Source organism: Pelodiscus sinensis, chromosome 23, assembly GCF_049634645.1.
Source record: "Pelodiscus sinensis isolate JC-2024 chromosome 23, ASM4963464v1, whole genome shotgun sequence".
Classification (NCBI taxonomy): domain Eukaryota; kingdom Metazoa; phylum Chordata; order Testudines; family Trionychidae; genus Pelodiscus; species Pelodiscus sinensis.
Genome location: NC_134733.1, coordinates 23,510,745 through 23,536,080, shown reverse-complemented (window position 1 = coordinate 23,536,080; position 25,336 = coordinate 23,510,745). Strand labels below are relative to the sequence as shown.

General features: G+C 47.5%; 1 protein-coding gene across 6 annotated transcripts in view; it reads left to right on the top strand.

Annotated features, from left to right (window-relative positions):
* Window positions 1–25,336, top strand: part of NPHP4 (nephrocystin 4) — a 128,191-nt gene that overhangs the window by 63,452 nt on the left and 39,403 nt on the right. For all 6 annotated transcript variants that reach the window (XM_075906451.1, XM_075906450.1, XM_075906448.1 and 3 more), the window contains 2 exons: window positions 2,294–2,432; window positions 22,162–22,220. In XM_075906451.1, coding sequence (XP_075762566.1) covers window positions 2,294–2,432; window positions 22,162–22,220 — 198 coding nt within the window. The remainder of the gene's footprint in view (window positions 1–2,293; window positions 2,433–22,161; window positions 22,221–25,336) is intronic.

The following is a 25,336-nucleotide window of genomic DNA, read 5'->3' as shown; positions in this document are numbered from 1 at the left end:
GCATGACTCAGAGCTTTCTTGTTCTTTTAAAAGCGTCCTAGAAGTATCTTGCTAAGCCCAGTGTCACCCGGCCCTTGAATGAACACACATGAGAAAAGGAGTAAGAACAATGCATCAGAAAAGACACATTGTGCGTTTATTTTATCAGCTGTTTAGTGTTCATTATTTATGATGTGCACACCCTGTGCACTGTCATAGACTGTGTGAAGTGATTTATTTTGGCAGCATCTGGAGGCCGCAATCAGGCGTGGGCCGTATTTGTGCTAGGTGATGTACATAAAAATAGCAGGTGACAGTCCTTGCTCTGAAGAGCTTGCACTTTGCTCTGGATGAATCTGCCCATCCCCAGAAGCTGTCTTTTGATATTCAAGAGGCCAAGAGGAAACTGCCAATGCTTAATAAAGTCCTGTGGTTAGAGATGCATAACAAGCACACAGCTCCAAGAAAGATGCTGTCTGTACAGAATCCCATTATACCAACGAACTGGGTCATTGACAGTCACACACAGTCCTAGGGAAAAGCCGTGACCCTCGAGTCCCTGTTCCATTTTAACTTGGAGGAAGTAGAGCGTGAAGATGTCTGCACGTTGCTTAGACTTTCTTAAACTTCACACACACTGTGGGGGCAAGCAGAGTTTGCAGACTGAGTGGTTTTGCTAGTCCATTACGTTGCATGTGAAGTCTTTCCCCCAAAATTTTTCTGGCTCTAACTGGGAAGCCCCAATGAAAATTTGTTCACCCTGTTTTCCAGAAGATTTGGGAGAAGGTGCCTGCTTTTAACAAATATACTGTTCCTGGATGAGTTTTTTTTATAGTTTTAACTGTAATCTGGTGGAGATATTGTCTGCGAGACCTCAGAACAGCGTAAGGGTTGGTTTAGTGTTGCCCAATACCTGGAGCAAGAGAAAAGAAAACACTTTTTATCTAACATATAACTGACCTGTGGAACTCACTGCTACAAGGTATCATTGATGCCAAGTGCTTAGGAGACGGCACGGAGAAGGCAGAAGGTGCTAAAGAAATGAGTTAGTCCTATGGATCAGCTTTTTTACACCTTCCCCCTTTCAAGTCTCCCATTTTAAGTCTTTCTCCTGCATTCTTGGCAGTTCAATCCATAGTAGAGGCAGCTCCTGTTTAAAATGAATGAAGAATGAACATTGCATGCTGCACCACATCTCCAGAACTGTTCATTAGAAATAGAAATGGGGAAATAATGGAACAGAATTGAGATCAGCCAGCCCAGTGCAGACCTTGGAAGGAAGTGCTTGGTTTGGGATGGCGAGCCTCCAGGATTAGATGCCTGGCTTCTGATAAGAATGAATCTGTTACAACTGGGGGTTGAGCGTATTTCCTTGTTGGCCGATGGAAAGATTCACGGAAGAGAACAAAATAGCTACAACCTCCTCTTCCTTTTGTCTCCTGAGCTAGAAGAGACTCATGCTACTTGCTGAAAGGGATCGTTGAAGGCTGATTTACATTTAGAAAGGGCTCCTCTTAAAGGGAAGATTAGATGGAGAAGATTTTGATCTACTTTTAATACAAGAACACAACAGTATTGCAGTCTAATTAGCAGGAATACACTGGGAATGGGGTTTTCCATCGAACACAGTAATGAGGGAATTGCTACCCACTCTGTGACTCCGCTGATGTCAAAGGAAGTTTGGGGAACCATGCTATGGATTCATGAATTTGTTCCCCCAAACACTTGCCAAGATGTTGCTTCCTTCTGTTTTTAACTCTACTTGCTAAAGCTCTTTCCTAGTGCTGGTCTGCTTGTGGAAAGCCAAAGTTCACTCTCGATCTGGTAGACAGATTTAGGAACAGACCGACATGTGCGAAAAAGCACACAAGCCCCATTGTGATGCTGTCCTGTGACCAGAAATGGAACTGACCGACCGTAACATAAAACTCTGGAGTTGCTGGAAGAAAGAAAAGTATCTTCTATGCACAGTTTGTAGAAGCAGATCTACAGTTTGGGTAATTAATCCAGCCTACCTGAGACTGGGAGGAAAATTTGATAATTTTGGAGTTTAGTGTCCTCCCACAACCTCTTTCCTCAAGTAAAATAACGTTCAGACAGAACCAAAACTTTCTGGAAACCTGGTTTTTGGGGGAAAAAACCCCAAAACAACCACCGAACCAATCTCTTGCTAGTCTGTCTCCTCATGCCTTGCATTACAATTTCTTATTCTAACTTTGTGGGATGCTTGGCAGTAGACCGCTCTTTATTCCAGAAAGTGGGTGTAAAGGATAGGCACAGATCACATGTCTGTCAAAATCTGTTTAAATTGCAGGTGAAGCAGGTTGAGTCTGGCACAGTCCAGTTCCAGTTTTCCACTGATTCAGAGGAACATCTTGGAACTTCTACAAATGCGTTCAGTCACATCGGACAAGAATCGCTTCACTCAGTCAAGCCACGCATACCCTCTCGCAGTGAGTGTTTTTGGCGACTTTTAAAGCACATTGTGTGGCTTCAGTCTCTGTGGAAAGAATTTTAAAAAACCACTGAGCACACAGTACATTAGGGAAGGAAGTTTATTTTAATTTGAATTCGTGGGATGTTCACTTCCTGTGCTGCTTTTAAACATGCAAAATTCAGCGGCAACAGCATAGAACTTGGCAGCACATTGTCTGTGACAGTGTTTCTCAACCTTATTTTTACAAGTACCCCTTTAAAAAAATTATAAGTACCCCCAGTACCTACAGTTTTCAGACACACACATTTTTTTTCTACCATTGCAACACATTTGTTTAAACAGCTTAATCGTAGCCAGGCAAGTGATGACATGTTTGGGTGTAAAAAATACAAAAATAATAAAGTGCTGTAAAACTTAAAACAAAAATTCAGTTTTCTCCAAATTTCAGTTGTCTTGACGTACCCCCCCCAGACTTCTCTCGAGTACCCCAAGGGTACTCGTCCCTCTGGATGAGAAACACTGGTCTGTGAGATTTCAATACAGTGGAGGAATTCGTTCATTGGTACCCATGACCTGCAGCAAGAGCTATGCCAGGCCCTGGGATGGAGACAAAAGGAAACACTTTTTACTTAACACATATCTGGCCGGTGGAACTCACTGCTACAAGGTATCATTGAGACCAAGAGCTTAGGAGGATTTTAAAAAAGGGTTGGACTTTTTCATGGACAATATGAACATCCACAATAGGATAAAAATACGTCGACAGGATATAAGCCTGCATGCTTCAAGGCCTAAGACTACTACAGCCTGCTGGGCATTAGGGAACAATAGTTTATTCCAGGATGTGTCACCACCGGTCTCTTGCATCTTCCTCAGAGGTGTCTGATCTGGCTACTGTTAAGGCAGGAAACTGGGCCAGGTGAACTATTGGGATCACCTGGTATGGCACATTCCTACATTAGGGAGCTGGAGCACATAACCTACGAGGAGAGGCTGAGGGATTTGGGCTTATTTAGTCTGCAGAAGAGAAGCGTGAGGGGGGATTTGATAGCAGCCTTCAACTTCCCGCAGGGGGGGTTTCAAAGAGGCTGGTGAGAGGCTGTTCTCAGTGGGGGCAGATGGCAGAACAAGGAGCAATGGGCTCAAGTTGCAGTGGGGGAGGTCTAGGTTGGATATTAGGAAAAACTATTTCCCTAGGAGGGGGGTGAAGCACTGGGCTGGGTTCCCTAGGCAGGTGGTGGAATCTCCATCCCTAGAGGTGTTTAAGGTGTTTCGCCTTCTTCTGTAGCATGAGGCACGGATCACTTGCTGGAGGATTCTCTGCATCTTGGGGTCTTCAAACCATCATTTGAGGACTTCAATATCTGAGATCTAGGTGAGAGGATTATTCCAGGAGGGGATGGGTGAGATTCTGTGGCCTGCACTGTGCAGGGGGTCAGACTAGATGATCATAATGGTCCCTTCTGACCTTAAAGTCTATGGCTGTGTCTAGACTGGCAAGATTTTCCGCAAAATCAGATGATTTTGCGGAAAAACTTGCCAGCTGTCTACACTGGCCGCTTGAATTTCCAGAAAAGCACTGACCATCTCATGTAAGATTGTTAGTGTTTTTCCGGGAATACTATGCTGGTCCCGTTTGGGCAAAAGTCTTTTTCCGAAAGACTTTTGTGCAAAAAGGCCAGTGTAAACAGCACAGTAGTGTTTTCCGCAAAAAAGCCCCGATGGCAAAAATGGCGATCAGGGCTTTTTTGTGGAAAACCGCGTCTAGATTGGCCACGGACGCTTTTCCGCAAAAAGTGCTTTTGTGGAAAAGCATCCTGCCAATCTAGACGTGCTTTTCCAAAAATGCTTTTAATGGAAAAACTTTTCTGTTAAAAGCATTTTCGGAAAATCATGCCTGTGTAGACGTAGCCTTTGAGTCTATGAGTAAGTCCCAGCTTGACAAAGCCCTGGCTGGGATGATTGGGTTGGGGTTGGTCGTGCTTTGGGTAGGGGGGTGGGACATGATGACTCCTGAGGTCTCTTCCAGCCTTAGGATTCTATGATTCTACATTTCATCAAAGGGGGTGAGCCCTTTTTGGGGCCTGACAGGTCCAAAAACAAAGGCCTGAATCTTTCCTGCCTGCATGGCCATAAGAAGTCTGCGCAAAGTCTCTGTACCAGATCAACAAACATGAGGCCTGACCACAACTGTGCCAGAAATCTGAGCTTGTGTTGACCATTCCCACGCCCTGGTCCCAGACGTGACACTACTTTTGGGTAAATCACTTCCTCACTGTCCCTCAATTCTCCACCTGAAATTATGAATAACGATTCCAACCTTCCTTCCAGTAGAATTCTGTGGTTAATTCATTGCGTTTGTAAAGCCATTAGAGAGCCTTCACGGAAGGGAGTTTTTCTGTGCGAAGTGCTGAACTAACCTCCCACAAAATACCTACCCCTGACCTTATACATTGTGAGCTGCCCGTCATAGAGGAATAACCAGCCATTGGTAACATGAGGTTTTGGTGACTGTGGGTGACTAGGGACTATTTCTGATGAACCTGGGTGAAGGTATTTGCAAGGCAGGAAGTCTCTGCAAAAAGTTTTCATCCCCAGTATTTTCAGCCTAGCATGGGCTTTGGAAAGGTGAACCTCTGCAGCCTTCCAGCAGCCACCTGAAATGTCCCATTCCTGCATAACAGCCTGATTAATTTCTTTAAACCCTACACCCTCCAGATGGTTTGAGTCATTGATATAGGCTGGTAAACAACCTCATTAAATTGTGCTTTTCTAAGATGTGAAAACACCACTTACTTGCATCACAGGTACCTGCTGATTAAGTGTGTTTGGTTCTAGGGTCTAGCTGAGAAAAAAAAAAAAAAAAGGAATTTAGCAGGGTAAGAGGAAACTTGTGGAATTCAAAACTTTGCCAAACCGTGCTGGCTCTTTTTCATCATGTTTGCAAAACTAGGTCAGGTCTGTGAACCCTCTTTTCCTGTCATACAAACACAGGAGTTTTCCCTCCAGCACGATTTAAATTATCAGGAAAAGTTTGGATTTCTCTCCTTCTTCTCTAAATAGAATGCCTCACTGTTCCTTGGGAACAAAAATTATTCTAGTGGAAGTGCCCTATGTATGGTGTGTGCCTATGTATACAGCTACAATATCATTGCAGCTAATGTTTCAGATAAAGTTTACAAGCTACAAGTTTGAAAGGGAAGGTGCTGTATCTATGGGGTCAGGCTTAGGCTCTGAGGAATTACAAGTATCAGTTTATACAGTTACACAGATATAGAGATGGCATTGTCCCAGATTAAGGTGGGTGAGGTTTTGAAGCATCACTAAATAAGCTCTGTGCTACACTAGGGAGTTATTTCAAAATAACCCCCCTTATTTCAAAATAATAAGCGGAGCGTCCACACTACGAAGCCTGTTATTTTGAAATAACGGGCTGGTTATTTTGAAATCTACACTCCGGCTTTCCTTGGGGAATAATGCTAACTTCGAAATAGTTATTTTGGGAGTTATGATTTCATTATTTTTAAATAATTTCCTCGTGTAGACATGCCCCGCGTGTCCTCGGGGACACCACCCAGAAAGGGCAGAGAGTCACAGTCTGTGGCGGGAAAGCACATAGGCACATGGGTGAAGTGTATCACTCGGCCCATCAGCGGCTTGGGAGTCTTCTCTGGGAAGACATATAGTTTGTCAAGGAATGAAATAGGCTAACCACAGGGTGATATTGAAGACAAGGATAAAATTCCCTTTGTCTTCACTGAGTGTGAGGTCCCTGCTGAGGGCTTCTGAACCCTGCTACCCCCAAAATATTGTTTTCTCCCACTGCTGCTGTTTGCCTGAGATTGCCTCAGCAGAAAACAAACCCCACGTGCTAGAGTTTGTGTTGAACTTTCAAACCCCCAGTGTTGGCCCAGGTTCAACATGAGCACGGCCGTTTGGGCAGCCTCTCGTTACGGGAAGGGATGTCACCGATCATTTCACCGTGGGAGGTCCTGTAAACATTTCCTTCCTTCATTGACAGTCACTGTCCTCCGCTGGTTTTCATCTTTTTCAATGTATCTGTGGGCACACTAACCAGATTGCTCCCCGTTTAACTGCCCGTTTAACCAGCAATGTGTGAGTTTATTACCTTATTAATGTGCTGCTGCTACTGAAGGCTAAAGGGCTGTTTGGTTTTGAGGAACTGCCAGGAAAAGTCACGTGTTAGTAAACGTTTGCAGCATAAAGTGTCAGCTTTAACCCGTTAGTGCCTGTCAGGTGGTCAGCTCTTGTCGGAGGGCGATGCGTATGTGTGGGGGGCAGCCTCCCATGCAAACAAAGGCATGTGTAGCACCTGTAGGGAGCATATTTCAAGTCTCCAGGCAGGTGCAGAGGAGGAGAGTGTGTGATTTATTACCCCAGCTACTGAGTAAAGCAAGAGCATGTCTGTATTGGAGCATTTCTCCTCGCCCAAAAGGCTCTTGAGAGGAGACCTCCTGGAGAGTTGTTTCTTTCCTCTCTCTTCCGGAGGCTCGATTCAAAACCCAATGGCATTTTCATGCTTTGGAACCTCTTGCTGTGAGCAGGGCTTCAGCGCAAACTTTGTTTGGGGACCCAAGAGGGTTTGGAGCAGGTGCACTTCGAAAGACTGTCTCCCACTGAACTAAAGCTAGAGGTTGATCGCTCTTTGGGACCAGCACAGCCTCACCAGAAGCATTTCCCCCAGCCCCCAAGGTGAGGGAGACGGGGCTTCAAATCGTTGCTCTTTCACACATGAGAATACAAGAGTCTGTTACTTACAATGCGGGCTGAAAAAGCCTGATAATATAATCTAGCTCATTCATCTGTTTATATCTTCTATAATTATGTAAATGATTTACATGCTCCCATATCACCTGAACTCGGGCTCACCACATGAAATGAATAGGTAGCAGGTTTAAAACAGACCAAAGGCAGCATTTCTTCACACAGCGCATAATCAGCCTGTGGAACTCCTTGCCAGAGGATGTTGCAAAAACCAGGACTTTAACAAGGTGCAAAAAAGAGCTAGATAAATTCATGGAGGTTAGGTCCATCAATGGCTGTTAGCTGGGATGGGTAGGAATGGGGTCCCTGGCCTCTGTTTGTCAGAGGCTGGAAATAGATGACAGGAGAGGGATCACGTGATGATTTCCTGTTTTGGTCACTCCCTCTGGGGCAGCTGGCACTGGCCACTGTGGGCAGACAGATGGACCTTTGGTCTGACCCAGTCTGGCTGTTCTTATGTATATAATGTGTGTAGAGCCTGACTCTGCTGAATGCATTGAATCAGAACTTATTTTGTCTGCTCCCTCTAGAGCTTTCGGTCAAAATCTTTCTCCACGTTTTCTCTGTAGACTCAAAAGCTGTGATGTGTTTAAAGTCTGTTACAAAGCTATGACTGAAACCTTTGCGGTTTGAATACTTTCCAAACGGCTGTGGGTCCTTTGATAACCCTAATGATGTTGTAGCTGTCAGCTTAAGTGACGCACTTTGACTTAACAGGTATGAATAATGCTCCATGTTTTGCAGCAGTTTTAGAGCAGGCCAAATATAGGCCATAGCAGGCATCATGAGATCCACTAGAGGGCAGTCGGGTCTTGGGTTTTGCCGCAGAAAGAGGCACTGACTCATATTCTGCGTTAGAACTTTCTGGCTTGTCACAGTTGGGTTGGCTCGCTTGTTTAATAGGGTTGAAAACAGAAATCTTCAAAGGGCCGGGTGCAGCTTTTTAACAGCGGTGTTTCCTTGGCTATATCAAGTCAGGGTCTCCTGGATATAATTGCTGGGTTTTGCTTGCACTGTCTTTTCATAAAGGCAATTGAGTTGGCATCAATCGATATAATTAAACGGATTGCCACGTGGCCAAAGGAGAGGTAAAGCCATCTGAAATGAGTATTCCCCGTGCCGTTTCTCTAGGGAGCAAGGAACCTGAGCTCTCGTGCAGAACGTGAAACCACCGTTCTGAGCAGGGACATGCTGGAGCTAATAGCCTGTAAAAAACAAAACAAAACACCCCGCACATTTGGATGACCTCAGTGCCACAAGAATAGCACAATGTGTAACCAAGTGAGAAACCAAAGCACAGCTCCCGGGACACCTGCCTCTCTCCCTCATCGAGAGCACAGCAGGAGCGGGGAGCTTGGGAAGCCTTCACCCTGGCTGCTGTCTGTAATATTTTGCTAACCACCCTGACAGTTAGGAATTTTTCCTTAATGTCCAACCTAAACCTCCCTTCCTGCAATTTAATCCCATTGCTTTTGTCCTATCATCAGAGGTCAAGGAGAAGAATTTTTCTCCCCTCCGCTTTGTGGCACCCTTTTAGGCACTGCTAACATTTCCTCTTGCCTAAAAGAATGTTACAACGACTGCCAATTGATTAACTCCCGTCTAGTCGGCACCGTCGGTGTTATTTGTATTGCGGGAGCACCCAGGAGTCCCTGTCATGTCCCCCCGGAGCTAGACACTGTATAAATAACACACAGAACAGAAAGACAGTACTTGTCTGTAGAAACCCTTTGAGAATGCCTCAGCTGTCCTTAACGGGCTGCCTTTCCCTGGCTGGCTTCACGCATGTTTTACTCAGATGCTGCCACCCTTTGGTGAAGGTTATTTCACAATACTTTTTACCCTTTGTGACCGACAGACAAAGACCTCCCCTGTGAGACCCTCACAATTAGCTGGAGGCGCAGGAAAAGTTGGTGAGAATTCATCCCAAGCAAGCCATGCTGTGAGATCTCCGCCCTGAAGTCAGTAACTCCCCTTTCCCCTTCCTGTCAATCATCAAGGACAAGTATTTGGGAATCCTGCTGGCAGATTTTTAGCCAAGACAGACAACGTTCCCTGGCTGTCGTAGATTCCACTGACTTCCCCATGGGCCTGGGAAAGACCAAGTAGCATTTGCTTCTGCTGGGTGTATCAGCCTGCCTGACATGCTGCACATGGATACGAAAGACGTGTGGACACTGTGACTGGCAGGGAAGTTAAGCAGGAGAACTCATGTGCTTCCTGATGCACCCAAAGTTCGACTTGTTTCCATTACAAATGTCTGGCAGATTTTCAGGCCTGTTTCTTTCAAAATCACTTGAGTACTGACGCTGTTAGAGTTTACCAAACTCAGGCGTATCACCTAAGGATGCACCTGTCCCTTGCTCTTGCTTCCCAAGAGTGTATGGCTCGCCCACCGAACAAACCTAGTGCCTCCTAGAGTAATCAATCTTGTTCCATGTTCACAAGGAACTAGCGTTGGGCCATCCCGCGGTAACTTCCCTGGAGAGGCTCGGCAGCTCCATCCTCCAGCATAGAATGTAAACAGGGATTGTACGACCAGGAGCAAAATGCGCATTTATCCCTTCTTCGGATGCCTGCCTGAATTCCGCAGTTTGGTCATTCCCCCAGAACGTCCCGCCATTCCCTGTCCTTCCAGCCCACATACCTGGAGAGATTGCGGGACTTTTAAAGGAGACTAGTGCATACCTTTGGGAAGCATCGGCCGGCCAGGCTACTTTTGACAACGCCGTTTGCACTAAAGAACACTGTCAGCATTCTTATTGCCTTGTGTCTTTCACAGCTCAGTTTGGACCATGTCGGGTGAGGCTCTAGTTTCTGCTCACCCAGCAAAAGCGATAGCCCTAAAAGAAGCAGTAAAAATAATGTAGCCCAAGGTCCAGTGTGTTGCAGCAGCAGCCCTGGGAACTACAAGTTGTGGACGACAAACTGCGGCATCTTGGGAGAACTTCCTGGTTCCTGGCAGGATGGGCCCTCTGCCCCCAGCAGGGTCTCAGCAAGGACTGTGCTAGAAGCAGCACACAGGCTGTATGCTGAGCGGAGGGGCTGCTGAACTATTTTCCTGTTCTATGTTTTTTACAGAATAAAGCCACACACACACACACACACACACACACACACGTGTAAGAAGTCATGAGGCTTCCCCTACGCTGAATAACCTCACACTGGGTTACAATAAGAAACCTTATGGCCTAATTCTGGAGTCCTTCAGCTCCCATCGGGAGTTTTCCTTGACTATGAACTGCCAGGTTTGGCCCCTACATTCTATATTCTTCCTTTCACCTCCGAACAACCCTCATGTCACTTCCTGAATTAAGATTTATGTAGGCAGTCTTCCTCCTGTCCCTGAAATGCAGCCACTTCTGGGGTTGAGTGTGGCATCTATGAGCCCACAGCGTCCCCGCGTGACAGCATGGGGTGGCAAACAGAGATGCAGCCGCGGTCTGGTAGAAAGGGGGCAGCTTGGAGCGCGTGTCAGTCTGCCCCAGGTGTGGGGCTGCATCTGGGCGATGAAGACAGGCTTGTCATGCAGTTTGCTGCCTCCAGGATATTTCACGCAGCGACACCAGATCCAGTCTGAATCCCTGCCAGAGTGCCCCCCCCCCGGGAATTCGGACGGCCTTTCTCCTCCGGCTCAGGGCTCATCAGGATGCGTGTCAGGAAGGGTGTCTGTGAAACTTCTCTGCTTCAGGGAGCAGCACAAGGCTCATCAGCCCATCCCCTCCCCCTGCCCTGGCTGCGTGCTCAGGAACCTCGTCCCACCCTGCTTTTCTGCACTGCTCGCTGGGAGCCTTCTTCTTCCGCCTCCTGCGCCCTGCTCAGTCGCTTGCGGAATAGGCCTGTTCGGGGACAGCAGTCAGCTCTTGATTCCATCTACTCAGGGAGAACTACCCCCAGACCTTCAACCCAGGAAGCTGCCTTAGGGTTAGGGTTAGGGTTAGGGTTAGGGTATTCTGGGTGGTTTACAGGTCACGGTTATTGGTAAGTTATTTCAAGGCTGGCTTCTGGCTCTGTATAGTGCTGTGACCATCACCAGTGCCCAGTGCCTTTCTTTGGAGCCACGCACAAGCCTCAGAGTGTTGCAAAAGGGCCTGCATGAAAAGTGGAGCTTGTCCCACCTGATTTACACTCTGGTTCTCAGGCCGTACCCTGTCTGGGGGACGCTGATGGGCAGAGCTGTGTGTGGATACACAATTTTGTATGTGCAGAAAGGAGCCCTGGAAATCCACAGCCTCATCCATGGATGTGGGCACCTGTGGATATCTGCGGGTGTGCAGGGCTCTACCGACTGGTACTCCCATCCAAACAGAGCGGAAATGTTTGCTCTATGGTGTTTCCATTAGTGGCACCCCTCCCCCATTCCGACATGCCTCCCCTGTGCGTGACTAGTGAGACTGCTCCCTCTCAGGCCTGCTTTGATGCACTCGAAGCGCTCGCTTTCTCCAGCTCTAAAGCAATGTTTGCTCACCCTCGTGGGGCTGGGGAAAGTAATTTAGTCCCAGTCACGTAACACAGGTGTCCTGACCAACCAGCTGTTCAAACCCTAATATGGAACCACATTCAGGTGAGATGAGGAGACGTCGTTGCTGGTTAGGTGCATTTACATACATAAGAACATATGAACAGCCATACTGGGTCAGACCAGAGGTCCATCTTCCCCAGTGGCCAATGCCAGATGCCCCAGAGGGAGTGAAGAGAACAGGGAATCTTCAAGCAATCCTTTTCCAATCACCCATTCCCAGCCTCTGACAGAGGCTAAGGATACCATTTCAGCTCATCCTGCCTGAACCCTTTCTTGAAACCTATTAAAGTCCTGGTCTTCACAGACTCCTCTGGCAAGGAGTTCCACAGGCTGACTGTGCTCTGAGTGAAGAAAAGCTTCCTTTTGTTTGTTTTAAACCTGCTACCTATTAGTTTCATAACTTTTCCTTATTCACTTTTTCCACACTAGTCACAATCTTATTGACCTCTATCATATCCCCTTTAGTCTCCTCTTTTCTAAGTTGAAACGTCTAAGTCTTTTAAATCTTTTTTTATATGGGACCCATTCCAAACCCTTAATCATGTTTGTTGCCATTTTCTGTACCTTTTCCAATGCCAATATGTCTTTTGTAAGATGAGGCAACCACATCTGTATGCAGTATTCAAGATGTGGGCATACCAAGGTTTTATATAGAGGCGATAAGATGTTCTCTGTCTTATTCTCTATCCCATTTTTAATGATTCCTAATATTCTGTTTGCTTTTTTGACTGCCACTGCACATGGAGTAGATGTTTTCAGAGAACTAGCCACAATGACTCCAACATCTCTCTGTTGAGTAGTTATAGATAAATTAGTGCCGATCATATTGTCTGTATAGTTGGGATTATTTTTTCCAATGTGCATCATATATATAGTAGCCCAATGTCTGTGAGTCTGTAACGCTGAAATGCTGGCTGTTCCCTCTGGGCAGTGCTGTTGCCTGAAATGCTGGCTGTTCCTTCTGGGCGGCCCGTGCTGGATGGGGAGTGCGGGCCCCAAACGGCCGCTTGCTCCCCCGCGGCAGCCCGGCTGAGCGGTGCAGAAGTCAGCCGAGCGCCATGGCGGGAGGCGAAGGGGGGCGGGGTGGTGACGTGCGGCGTGACAGCGGATCCAGGCCCCGCCCCCTGGCCATGAACGTCACTGCCCCACCCCCCTGTCGCCTCCTGCCGTGGTGCTTGGCTGACTTCTGCGCTGCTCAGTCAGGCCACTGCGTGGGAGCAAGTGGTGCAAGCGACCGTTTGGGCTCCGCGCTCCCCATGCAGCACGATCCACCGAGTGAGATACTTTATATTTATCCACATTACATTTGATTTGCCATTTTGTTGCCCAATCACTTGGTTTTGTGAGATCTTTTTGAAGCTCTTCACAATCTGTTTTGGACGTAATTATCTTGAGCAGTTTGGCATCATCTGCAAATTCTGCTGCCTCCCTGTTTACCCCTTTCTCCAGATCATTTATAAATAGGTTCAGTAGGATTGTTTCCAGGTTGGACCATTCGGAAAGCTGACCATTTATTCCTACCCTTTGTTTCCTGTCTTTTAACCAGTTATCAGTCCATGAGAGGACCGTCTCTTGGGGCAAATTCTTCCTCTGTTTCACATGTATGTGTGCAACCAGATTCTAATCTTGGCTATTTACCACTCCTTCCTGCAGATCTGTTATTAGACTCTGCCTGAGGACGTGGGCTTGCCGGCATTCGCCTTGAGTCTCTAGGGTCTGCAGCCACAGGAAAGAACCAGCCTTGAAAAGCTGCAGCAATTTCTGTTCTGCCTGCTGCTTTTCTCTGGATCTTCTCCAGTTTCTCCAGGTCTTTCTTGAAATGTGGTGACCAGAACTGGACACACTCTAATTGAGGCCTAACCAGCACAGAGTAGAGTGGAAGAATGACTTCTTGTGTCTTGCTGACAACACTCCTGTTCATGCATCCCAGAATCATGTTTGCTTTTTTTGCAACAGCGTCACACTGTTGACTCACATTTAGCTTGTGGTCCACTCTGACCCCTAGATCCCTTTCTGCAGTATCCTTCATAGGCATCACTTCCCATTCTGCATGCGTGAAACCGATTGTTCCTCCCTAAGTGGAGCACTTTGCATTTGTCCTTCCTGAGCTTCAGCCTGTGATGACTCTACCTTTATCCCATCCTTTCCCCGCATGTTCAACTGCTCGGGCCCCATTTCGTTACCCTCATTGTGCGATCCAAAACCAATCTCAACACATTTCTCTGCCTGAACAGCAGCCAGTTGCTAAGCAACAGCCTCATCATGTTGTCCCTTCATCCTTCTTTGCTCACTCCTTCTGGGGTTTAATAACGGATTCTTTTAGTTAAATATAGGCAGGTATGTGTCTGCGTCCCCTCAGTTTGGCAAACTCTCTGTGCATCGCTCGTGTCAGCGGCTCTCATTAAGTCCATTATGCACACTGGCTTTTCATCCTTGAGCAAATGCCTCCTGTTTGCACCGTTCACATGAAATCCGCTCAGCACTCATTGAAACTGAGGCAACACACGGTGGATCCATTGGATGTGAGCCTCCTCAGCACGAACATCCCACCCAGCCATTGCTCATCCTGTGTCCCGGGCTAGAGCATGTTTCATGTTAAGGGGGAGCCGGCTCCAGCAATGACCAGTTCCCATTGCATGGGACTGCACTGCGCCTCCCCGCTCATTCCTTCCCAGCTGCCCTCCTGCTCCATGCCCAGGCAGATACAGGTTTTGTTCTGAAGGCAGAGCCGATCTCGCTGTCTTCTCCTCGGCTGAGGGATGCAACACTAGCCTTGTACTTGTGCGTGTCTGGCCCAGAATCACATGCTGGCGGCCCACCCTACAGCTCCCTTAATAGGCTTAGAACGAAGGCCAGAGCGACGCAGTCAATTAACTTCTCCGGGAAGGCTTCCTAGAAAGTGGGGAGAGCCGTTCCAGGCAGGAAGTGAGACGGATTTCCACGGACAGGATGCAGAACCTGGCGGGCTTTCGCTAGCCCCCTCAGCAGCGCAGGCAAGGATGGAGTGAGACACCATCACGAGGATGTTCCTGCGGGCTGCAGCTGAGGCTCGTGCCGTGGGCAGGCGAAGGGCGTACGTGCCCAGCCACACACTGCACCAAGAGCTGCTCCTCTGTTACTGTGCAGATGCAACGTTCCCGTCGGTTTCTTTTTAAACTGTCGTCCAATTTTGGGGGATGAAGGGGAGGGGAGGTGGAACTATGACGCATGAGGCTGATTAACCATCTTGGGCAGGTAAAGGAGCCGTTTTCCAGCTGAGACTTAGCTGGGTTCTCCTGTCTGACACATCACCCCTCTCCACCCAACCCTGATGCCGAACGCAGTGTGCTGCGGCAGGTCCAGAAAGAGGGACACAGAAATCAAGCTGTGAGAGTCCTGCCTTCCCTGCTAATAACCCTAGTGGTACCTTCGGGCTCAGGAGAGCTGCTTGCTGAGGCAATACTATCATTAAGGGGACACCCTTGTCGCATGGCCCGGAGACTGAACTGATGCGAGAGACCTCAGCGACATGTGGACCACACACCCCATGCACACCCGGGTGCTCCCTTGCACATAGGAAATGGGACGAATTATTAAAATACCAAGTTTCCCAGAGTGATTTTGGGAGGCAGCTACATTTTAAAAATCCAGTTACTCTTGAGTGGAAAGTTCTCTGACGCTGCCAGTGTCCCGTAACCAGTACAAAGCCTGATCATTTCGACAGCGACTCTGCACCCTCTGTCCGCTTCTGGGAGAGTTCACTCAGCCAAGCTGCTTTCAGCGGAGTTGATTTCTTGACCAAGGGTGCAATAGAAGCAGACAGAACCTTTCTCCGGGTGGGGCAGGGATTGGCACATGGCAGGATTTGAAGAGGGAGGCAGTGGACGGGGGGAAAGAGCAGGATGCCCAGAATGGGGGTAGGCAATAAGAACGTGTTGGAACATGGCACGTTGCGGGGGAGAAATGGCGTTTTCCAGTGGCAGATGGATTGGAAATCAAGAGATCTTAAATGTGTATCCAGGCTCGGCTGCTGACTCCCCATATCTCTTAACCCTGAGCCACCTCGGCATCCCTGAGAAGTGGGTAAATTTGGCAGGTGAGGAAGCTGACAGCCACAATTACTCAGCCTTAATGACAGGACTGGATGCAGGTTTCTCTGGGTGTCGGGTGCTAGACTCCGCTGAGAAGTCCGGCTGCGTTGTGTCGGGATGGTGGAGCCGGTGGTGCAGAAGAGAGCTCGTCCCCCCCTTCACCTATCGCTTCAGTGGCCTGATTGTCACAAGGAGGCGTTTTCCAGCGGCCGAATAGTGCTGCATGCTCTGTAACGCTGCCCTGAGCAGCCATCTGCCGGGAGCCCACAGCAGCTCTGGCCGGGCGTACCTGGGGAGCGCCTCTGCCCCAGCAAGGAAAGCTAACTGCATGTGAGGCGAGGCCCCAGCCCCAGAGAGAAGACAGACCCCGTTGGTTTTTTAGAGAAGGGCTTTTTAGAGGTGTCTTGAAAGGCCGGCCCCTTTCCCGTGAAGCCGCCTAAAGCCCCTCCGATTCCGGGTGGGATGGAAGCTGCCATGCCGGCGATTATCTGAGGCAGGGCCTGTGGCTGTGTTTCTGAGGCAAGCCACGTTGCTCTGGATCGCCCAGGAAAGAGCAGCCACACGGGAGATGACGCTGCACAAAGAGGCATGAGAACAGAATCTACCAGTCAGCTCCCTGCAGTCGCCAGCCCCTGCCAGGAGCCCAAAGGCCTGCAAAGCTCTGAGTGGAGGGTTTTTTTCTTAATCCCTCATTGTTCCTTAAAAAACCCCAACCTCTTCCGATAGCAGCAATCCCCGTGCTCCCGAAACTCGTTGGTAGCATGACCCACAGAGACGTCCTTACGGTGCCTCGCTTGGGCTTCACAGACACAACTCTCGCTGCTGCTCAGCACATTGGCTCAAATCGTGTCTGTTTTCCTCACACAATAATCCCCACTGTGGGGGGTTCTGCCGCCAATGTGCTCCCTAGCGGGCTACCCAGTCATGCAAACGCTCCAGATGAACATGCTCTTAAAAGCTGATTCCTGGCGCTGGAGTTACCGGCCTTTCCTTTTTGAGCCAACTTACTGGGCGGGGAACCTTTTTGGGGGTTGGGGGCACTGAGCTGCAGAAAAAATTAGTCGGGGGCTGCACAAAAGTGAGAAGCAATCAATAAAAAAAATAAAATAAAATAAAATAAACCCCCAAGCTCCACATTCCCCTCACACACCAGAGCCCAGGGGAGCTCCCGGGATAGTAGATTTTGTGGGCCCTCCTGCACTCAAGGGTGGGGCTAAAAATGAGTTCAGTGGGTGGGGGTGCTGCTGGGAAGCAGGCTTGGGCTATGGGGGCTGGGCTGGAGGGAGGGTGCCGGAGTGGGTTGGAGGTTGGTGGGTGTGGGAGTGTGGTAGGGTGCAGGAGTGGGCTGGGGATGGGAGGGCTGGCTGGGAGGTAGGGGGCAGGAGCAGAGTGGGGGTCCAGACCTGGGCAGGAGAGGGGCTGCAAAGGTGGAGTGCTAGCTCCCTGGTGCTGGGGGGGGGAGGGGAGCCCCCTGAGCCTCAGGGGCTGGATCCAGGCAACTCAGATCGGGTCCCCGGGTTGTAGGTTTCCTACCCCGGGATTAAGAGGACAGCTTCCTCTGTAAGAGCTAGTGTGGTACACCACTAGAGCCCCGGTGTTGCCCACTTTGGCCAGCAGGTCTGCTGCTGTTTCCATCTCATTTATTAAGTGAGACAGAAGGGTTAACTGTCTGCTGGCAAGCATCCAAGGGATTAATTCATCAGCAGACCCTGCTTATTTATGGTAATCAGAACTGAGGCTTGTTTTACCTGTTTAGAAGTTGATCGTAATTATAAGTGCGCAGCAGCACTTGCTACAATCTGCGAGGTCAGATCTGTGTCCGAGATAATCACTCAGGCAGCAGGGACAGCTCTGCCGTGGGAATTTCCTTTTTTCCTAGCTACTCCGGGAGAAGGACTGAGCAGACGTTGCTCTAAACTTTGCTGCACTCAGAAAGACAACGCGTTTACACTCAAACGACGAAAAGGGGCAGTGAAGAGAGGCTGTAGGTAACAGATGTTTCTGCATCCCATGTGGGTACAAAGGCCATTTTAGTGTCATCTTCTTTTACCTCACTGGAGGGTTTCTCTCCCTCTGAGACTCACACCAGGACTTCAGGTATCAGAGGGGTCGCCGTGTTAGTCTGAATCTGCAAAAGCGGCGAGGAGTCCTGTGGCACCTTATAAACTAACCGAAGTGTTAGAGCATAAGCTTTCGTGGGCAAAGACACACTTCGTCAGATGCATCCAACACTTTGGTTAGTCTATAAGGTGCCACAGGACTCCTCGCTGCTACACCAGGACTTCATGGCCCAAAGAGGCTGGCTCTATCTCCCATCCATGCCGTGGCCCACTGTGCCACAAACTGATGACTTTTGCTCCTATACAATAGACACAGTATGAAGAAACATGTGGAATGAGTCCAAACACCACTGCTACCCATACACACCATAGCAAGATCTAGCTAAACACCAGGGCTGTGTCTACACTGCACCCCTTTTCCAGAAAAGGGATGCAGATTAGACACATCGGAATAGCAAAATCCACGGGGGATATTTAAATATCCCCCGCGGCATTTGCATTTACATGGCTGCCGCTTTTTTCCGGCTTGGGGATAAGCAGGAGAAAAGCGCCAGTCTAGACGTGATTCTCCGGAAAATAAACCCTTTTCCGGAGGATCTCTTATTCCTACTTTCAAGTAGGAATAAGAGATCCTCCGGAAAAGGGCTTATTTTCCAGAGAATCACGTCTAGACTGGCGCTTTTCTCCTGCTTATCCCCAAGCCGGAAAAAAGTGGCAGCCATATTCATGCAAATGCCGCGGGGGATATTTAAATATCCCCCGCGGATTTTGCTATTGCGATGTGTCTAATCTGCATCCCTTTTCTGGAAAAGGGGTGCAGTGTAGACACAGCCCAGCTGTTCTGGTTGGAGCCTGGTGGCTTCTAAAACACAGAACACAGGGACACCCACTAGAGGTCATGGGCAGTTGAAAGGGATGATAGCTAGTTCCTATAGAACATAAGCACGGCCATCCTGGGTCACACAAAAGGTACATTTAGTCCAATATCATGTCTGCCAACATTGGCCAATATCAGGTGCCCCAGAGGGAAGGAACGCAGCAGGTAATCATCACCCAATCCCATCCCTCTCCTGTCACCCTTTTCCAGACAAACAGAGGCCAGGGACACCATTCCTACCTATCCTGGCTAATAAGTACTGATGGACCTAATCTCTACTAATTTATCAAGTTCTTTTTTGAACCCTGTTAAAGTCCTGGCCTTCACAACATCCTCTGGCAAGGAGTTCCACAGGTTGACTGTGCGCTGAGTGAAGAAAAACTTCCTTTTGTTTGTTTAAAACCTGCTACCTATTAATTTAGTGTGGTGATCCCTAGATGTTATGTTATGGGAACCAGTAAATAACTTTTCCTTATTCGCTTTCTCCATACTTGTCATGATTTTATAGACCTCTATCATAGCCCCCCTTAGTCTCTTTTCTAAGATGAAAAGTACCGGTCTTTTCAAACTCTCTTCATATGGGACCCATTTTAAATCCCTCATCATTTTTGTTACTCTTCTCTGAACCTTTTCCAATGCATGAGATCTTTTTTGAGATGAGGTGACCCATGTATGCGCAGTATTCAAGATGTGGGCATCCCATGGGTTTATGCAGAGGCGATAAAATAGTCTCTGTCTTATTCTCCATCCCTTTTTTCATGATTCGTAACATCCTGTTGGCTTTTTGGACTGCCGCTGCACGTGGAATGGATGTTATCAGAGAACTAGCCACAATGAGTCCAAGGTCTCTCCCTGGAGTGGTCAGACCATCCCAGCCCTGTTCTTCTGGGCAGCTAGAGTCAGAGTTCTGACACCAAAACTGAAATCTCACCTTTGCTATTGCGAGAGGCAGGCAAAGGAGCCGGGATGAATGGAAAGCCGAAGCTCTCTGTCTCTCTCTCTCGCTCGCACAGAGCAGTTGACATTCTTGCCATTTTTGTGTGTCTCTGCCCGTCTTGATCCCAGCCCATGGTAGAAGTCGCAAAACGCTACAAGTGGGGCCCTTCCCGTGGCATCTACAAGCCCTCTGTGAGCAGAAAGAGTTGAAATCTCCCCCCCCCCCCGGAGGCCTGTTCTCCTGAGGCTGACAAGGCAGCTGGACAGGTCTATGGGGCTGGGATGCCTCAGCTGAGATCTGGAACAAGAGCGGAAGGTCTGGGTGCTTCACTAAAGCCACTCCCCGTGACCACAGCGCTCCTGGCAGACGTGGCCTTTCCTTACTCTTAGCCACACGTGTCTCCTCCCATCTTTATGAGTAATGCGGGGAAGCAGAGCGGGCTGGGGTTTGGGGGTAGGGTTGCCACGTGTCCGGTTTCGAACCAGACAATCCATAGTTGAGCTTTGTGTTTGGGAAACAAATTGAGAAAATAGAACTGTCCGGTATTTTCTAACTAAGATACAGTGTCGATTGTGATGTCATGTCAAGTGTGTCCGCTATTTTTGTTGAAACCACCTGGCAACGTTAGGCCTGGTGCTCCACTTTTCCCCACCTCCGTCAAGTGGAGGGACCCAGCTGGGAGATGGTGTGTGTGGGGGGGAGGGAGGCGAGTGTGACCCAAGGTGGGAGATGGCACGGAGGGTGGGGGCAACTCAGCTGGCACATAGTGCAGGGGGAGAGGGAGCAACCCAGCTGGGAGGTGGCGTGGGTGGGGGGAACAACCCAGCTGGGAGATGGCGCAGTGAGGTGGAGAAGGCTGCTGGCTTGCTCCACTTCCCGTGGTTCCTGCTGCTGCTGGTGAGTGCAGGGGTGGGCCCAGGCTCTGATGCTGGTGTCATCCCCCCCACAGGGCCCAGAGGCTCAGAGCAGCCCCCCGAACCATCCAATGGTTGGGATGGCTCTGGGTCTCTGGCACTGATCTAGGGGCTTATGAACCGATCAGCAAGAAACCTCTTCTATGCTTTTCATTCGCTGACAGCGACTGAGCCTTGTGCATTTCTAATAATGACCCTCTTTAATGACCAAATCTATTGTAATCGAAAGAACACCGTAATTTAGGCCTAAGGGAAATTCAGAAGTTTCCTTGGCAAATGTTCCCAATTAAATAGCTGGAATGTGTGAATTAGAGAAAGCAAAGTTAAGTCTCAGCATCGCCAGGAAACATCTGTGCTTGGAGACTGTACGAAAGCATTTCTTGCTTAACAGAACAGCAAGTTCATCGACTGCCTGGAAACAAGTAGGCCAGCCAAAGATAAACACCACAAAACTCAGGCAGTTTCAGGGCATGAATGTACAAACCGATGAAAATAGTGACAAGAAATAATAGAAGAGCCATGAGAACCTTAAGCATCCCAAAATGTTCACGTCTCATTAAGCAATCCACTTAGCCAGTATTACATGTCTTGAAGGGAAAATGTGGTACTGTCTAGTGATAGAAAATCTATGTTTTACAACAGGAAAGCACTAAGTGGCAGATTTAGCTCAATTCCCTTTAAAAATTCCAGAGAACTGCTACATATTTTTTTTCCAGGTGGCAATCTTGTCGCAAAAGTAAGTAGCCAAATGGCTGAAATATGGAGTCTCATGTCCCAAGATTTAAGTGGCTTCTACCGAAAGGAAGAAGAATTTAATCCCCAAAATCTAAAGGATAATTGGGAATCATTTAAAAAATGCCACCCATAAGTGGTCCTGGCTGAAGGTGAACTCCCAGTGTGATGCTGTGTCCAGAAAAGCTAGTGTGGTCTGGGATGCAGAAACAAGGAAATCTTGAGTAGATGTAGGGAGGCTAGTTTAGCTCCCTGTTTGGCATTGGTGTGACCCTCACTGGAATCCTTCACCCTGTTCTGATGCCCACAATTCAAGGCACACGTGGATAATTTGGTGAGGGTTAAGAGAGGAGCCTCTTGAATGGTTAGAGGATTAGAAAGCTCTAATGCTCTGTGTATTTAGTGGCACAAAGAGAAGTCGAGGGATGACTTGGTTACAGTCTGTAACTATCGTCATCGGGAACAAATATTGAACGATGGGTTCTGCAGTCTAGCAGAGAAAGCTGTAACAAAATCTTGTGGCTGAAAGTGAAGCTAAGCAAATTCAGACTATCAATAAGGTTTACATTTTAAAAGGGAGGGTAATTAGTCATTGAAACAATGTATCGAGGGGCTTGGCGGATTCTCTGTCATAGAATGTTTTTAAATCTGCTCTGGGAATTTTCTCTGACCTGTGTGATATCGACGCTTAGCCTAGTTGACTGCAAAGGTCTCTTGCGGCCTTGGAATCTATGAAAACTTTAATTGGCTTCAATGGAAACAAAATTTGGCATTTGATGAGCCCAAGAGCGAGATCTCCGGCAGTTCTGGAGGCTCATGACACCTCTTTTGTCACTGCTTCCCTGTAGGTGCACCGTCTTCACCTCAGATGTTGGTTTCTACTCAAGACTATCCTCAAGGGCCTGGGGTAAGTGCCTGATGCCCTTTGCAGTTGCCCTGCTGGGAGACTGGATTTTAAGCATTGATTATTGGAGTTCGATGAGTCCGAAGAGAGAACGTTGCCACTGATTGATTTTCTGGAGTATATGTTTTCAGATCAGTTAATGGGTTACATGTGAACATTCTAAAAGTCCAGTTTCCCTTTAGCGTGGTCCTAGTTAGGTAATGGCCCGATCACTTCTGATACATAAAGGAGTTTGAATTTGATAGAGAAGAGACAAGAAGCAAAGAAAGGGTCTCAGGAGAGGTCAGACTGAGGACATCAGCAGGGGTCACCTGTGCAGCCCAGGAGAAAGCAGAGAGGAGAAATTGATAGTCATCTGCAGAGAGAGATGGCCAAGAGTTAGGCTACTGGAAATCTGCCTTTGGAGAGCACTAGATGGAAAGTCAGTATTTCATAAATCATACTGTATGAAAGCTAGGCTTTCTCCAATCCCATATTTCCCTTATAACATAATGGCAATTGAGGATCAGACTAATACAAATAATTTTTATGGGTGTTTATATGTTCCAGGTGGATTGTATTCCCCATCAATAAGGCCCTGAAAAATCCTATTGTCGAGAACCTGCCTAATTCAGTAGTAAAATGTGAAATGTCCACCCACAGACATGATTAGTGAGTAAGCTAGAAGGAGAAGTTTAACAGGCAGCAGCATTTCCTTGAAAATATTCATTTTCCTGTCGTGAGACCCAGCTCACTGAGATGTGCCTACATCCCACTGGGTATCACGTTCTAAGAGCTTTGTGGCCAAATGATAACAATTTCCTGCTGTAATCTATATCCCCAGAAGCAGCAAACCAGAGTCTAGCTATAATTTGCTGGACAGGAATCTCGGAACTGTTCTCAGATCCCAGACTTTTTATTTTTTCAAGGGAGTCGTTTGCTGCAGACCAGATTTGCAGGGGTTTGTTTTATGGCATCGAGGAAGTGTGTTGACAATGACACAGAATCTTTGCAAGGATAGCTTTCAGGATTTAAGGCCACGTCCAAACATTGAAAGCCTGTTGTTTCTCCCTCTTGTTGCAGAGATCTCTACACCGTGATATTTTGTTGAAATTTAGTGCTTCATGACCATGCTTTTTTAGACTGTTTGACCTTGCCAAATCATAGAATCATAGAATACTAGGACTGGAAGGGACCTCGAGAGGTCATCGAGTCCAGTCTCCTGCCCTCATAGCAGGACCAAGTACTGTTTAGACCATCCCCGATAGACATTTATCTAACCTACTCTTAAATATCTCCACAGATGGAGATTCCACAACCTCCCTGAGCAATTTATTCCAGTGTTTGACCACCCTGACAGTTAGGAACTTTTTCCTAATGTCCAACCTAAACCTCCCTTGCTGCAGTTTAAGCCCATTGCTTCTTGTCCTATCCTCAGAGGCCAAGATGAACAAGTTTTCTTCCTCCTCCGTATGATACCCTTTTAGATACTTGAAAACTGCTATCATGTCCCCCCTCAATCTTCTCTTTTCTAAACTAAATAAACACAATTCTTTCAGCCTTCCTTCATAGGTCATGTTCGCTAAACCTTTAATCATTCTTGTTGCTCTTCTCTGGACCCTCTCCAATTTCTCCACATCTTTCTTCAAATGTGGTGCCCAGAACTGGACACAATACTCTAATTGAGGCCTAACCAGCGCAGAGTAGAGCGGCAGAATGACTTCTCGTGTCTTGCTCACAACACTCCTGTTAATGCATCCCAGAATCATGTTTGCTTTTTTTGCAACAGCATCACACTGTTGACTCATATTTAGCTTGTGGTTCACTATAACCCCTAGATCCCTTTCTGCTGTACTCCTTCCTAGACAGTCGCTTCCCATTCTGTATGTGTGAAACTGATTGTTCCTTTCTAAGTGGAGCACTTTGCATTTGTCTTTATTAAACTTCATCCTGTTTACCTCAGACCATTTCTCCAATTTGTCCAGATCATTTTGAATTATGTCCCTCTCCTCCAAAGCAGTCGCAACCCCTCCCAGCTTGGTATCATCTGCAAACTTAATAAGCGTACTTTCTATACCAATATCTAAATCGTTGATGAAGATATTGAATGGAGCCTGTCCCAAAACAGACCCCTGTGGAACCCCACTTGTTGTACCTTTCCAGCAGGATTGTGAATCATTAATATCTACTCTCTGAGTACAGTTATCCAGCCAGTTATGCACCCACATTATAGTAGCCCCATCTAAGTTGTATTTGCCTAGTATATTGATGATAAGATCATGTGAGACCATATCAAATGCCTTACTAAAGTCTAGGTATACCACATCCACCGCGTCTCCCTTATCCACAAGACTTGTTATCCTATCAAAGAAAGCTATCAGATTGGTTTGACATGATTTGTTCTTTACAAATCCATGCTGGCTGTTCCCTATCATCTTACCACCTTCCAAGTGTTTACAGATGATTTCCTTAATTATTTGCTCCATTATCTTCCCTGGCACAGAAGTAAAACTAACTGGTCTGTAGTTTCATTGGTTGTTCTTATTTCCCTTTTTATAGATGGGCACTATATTTGCCCTTTTCCAGTCTTCTGGAATCTCTCCTGTCTCCCATGATTTTCCAAAGACGATAGCTAGATGCTCAGATACCTCCTCTATCAGCTCCTTGAGTATTCTAGGATGCATTTCATCAGGCCCTGGTGACATGCAGGCATCTAACTTTTCTATGTGATTTTTAACTTGTTCTTTTTTTATTTTATCTTCTAAACCTACCCCCTTCCCACTAGCATTCACTATGTTAGTCATTCCTTCAGCCTTCTCGGTGAAGACTGAAACAAAGACGTTGTTAAGCATCTCTGCCATTTCCAAGTTTCCTGTTACTGTTGGAATATATGTGGGTTTTTCTGCAAAACAATATTGGAGCACACTGCTGCATCTGCAGCTGAATTAGGAAGTGTAGTCCAGGCATGTCTAGAACCTATACATGTCCAAACTGCACTGCTTACCTGAACAGAACTGACTTGATACCATTACCTTGGACTTGAACAACGATGTTAACTGGTTGGCGCATTACAAAGCCAATTTCTCCTGTCTTTAACATCCACATGTCCACATCAAAAGCTACAAATGGGACACATCCAG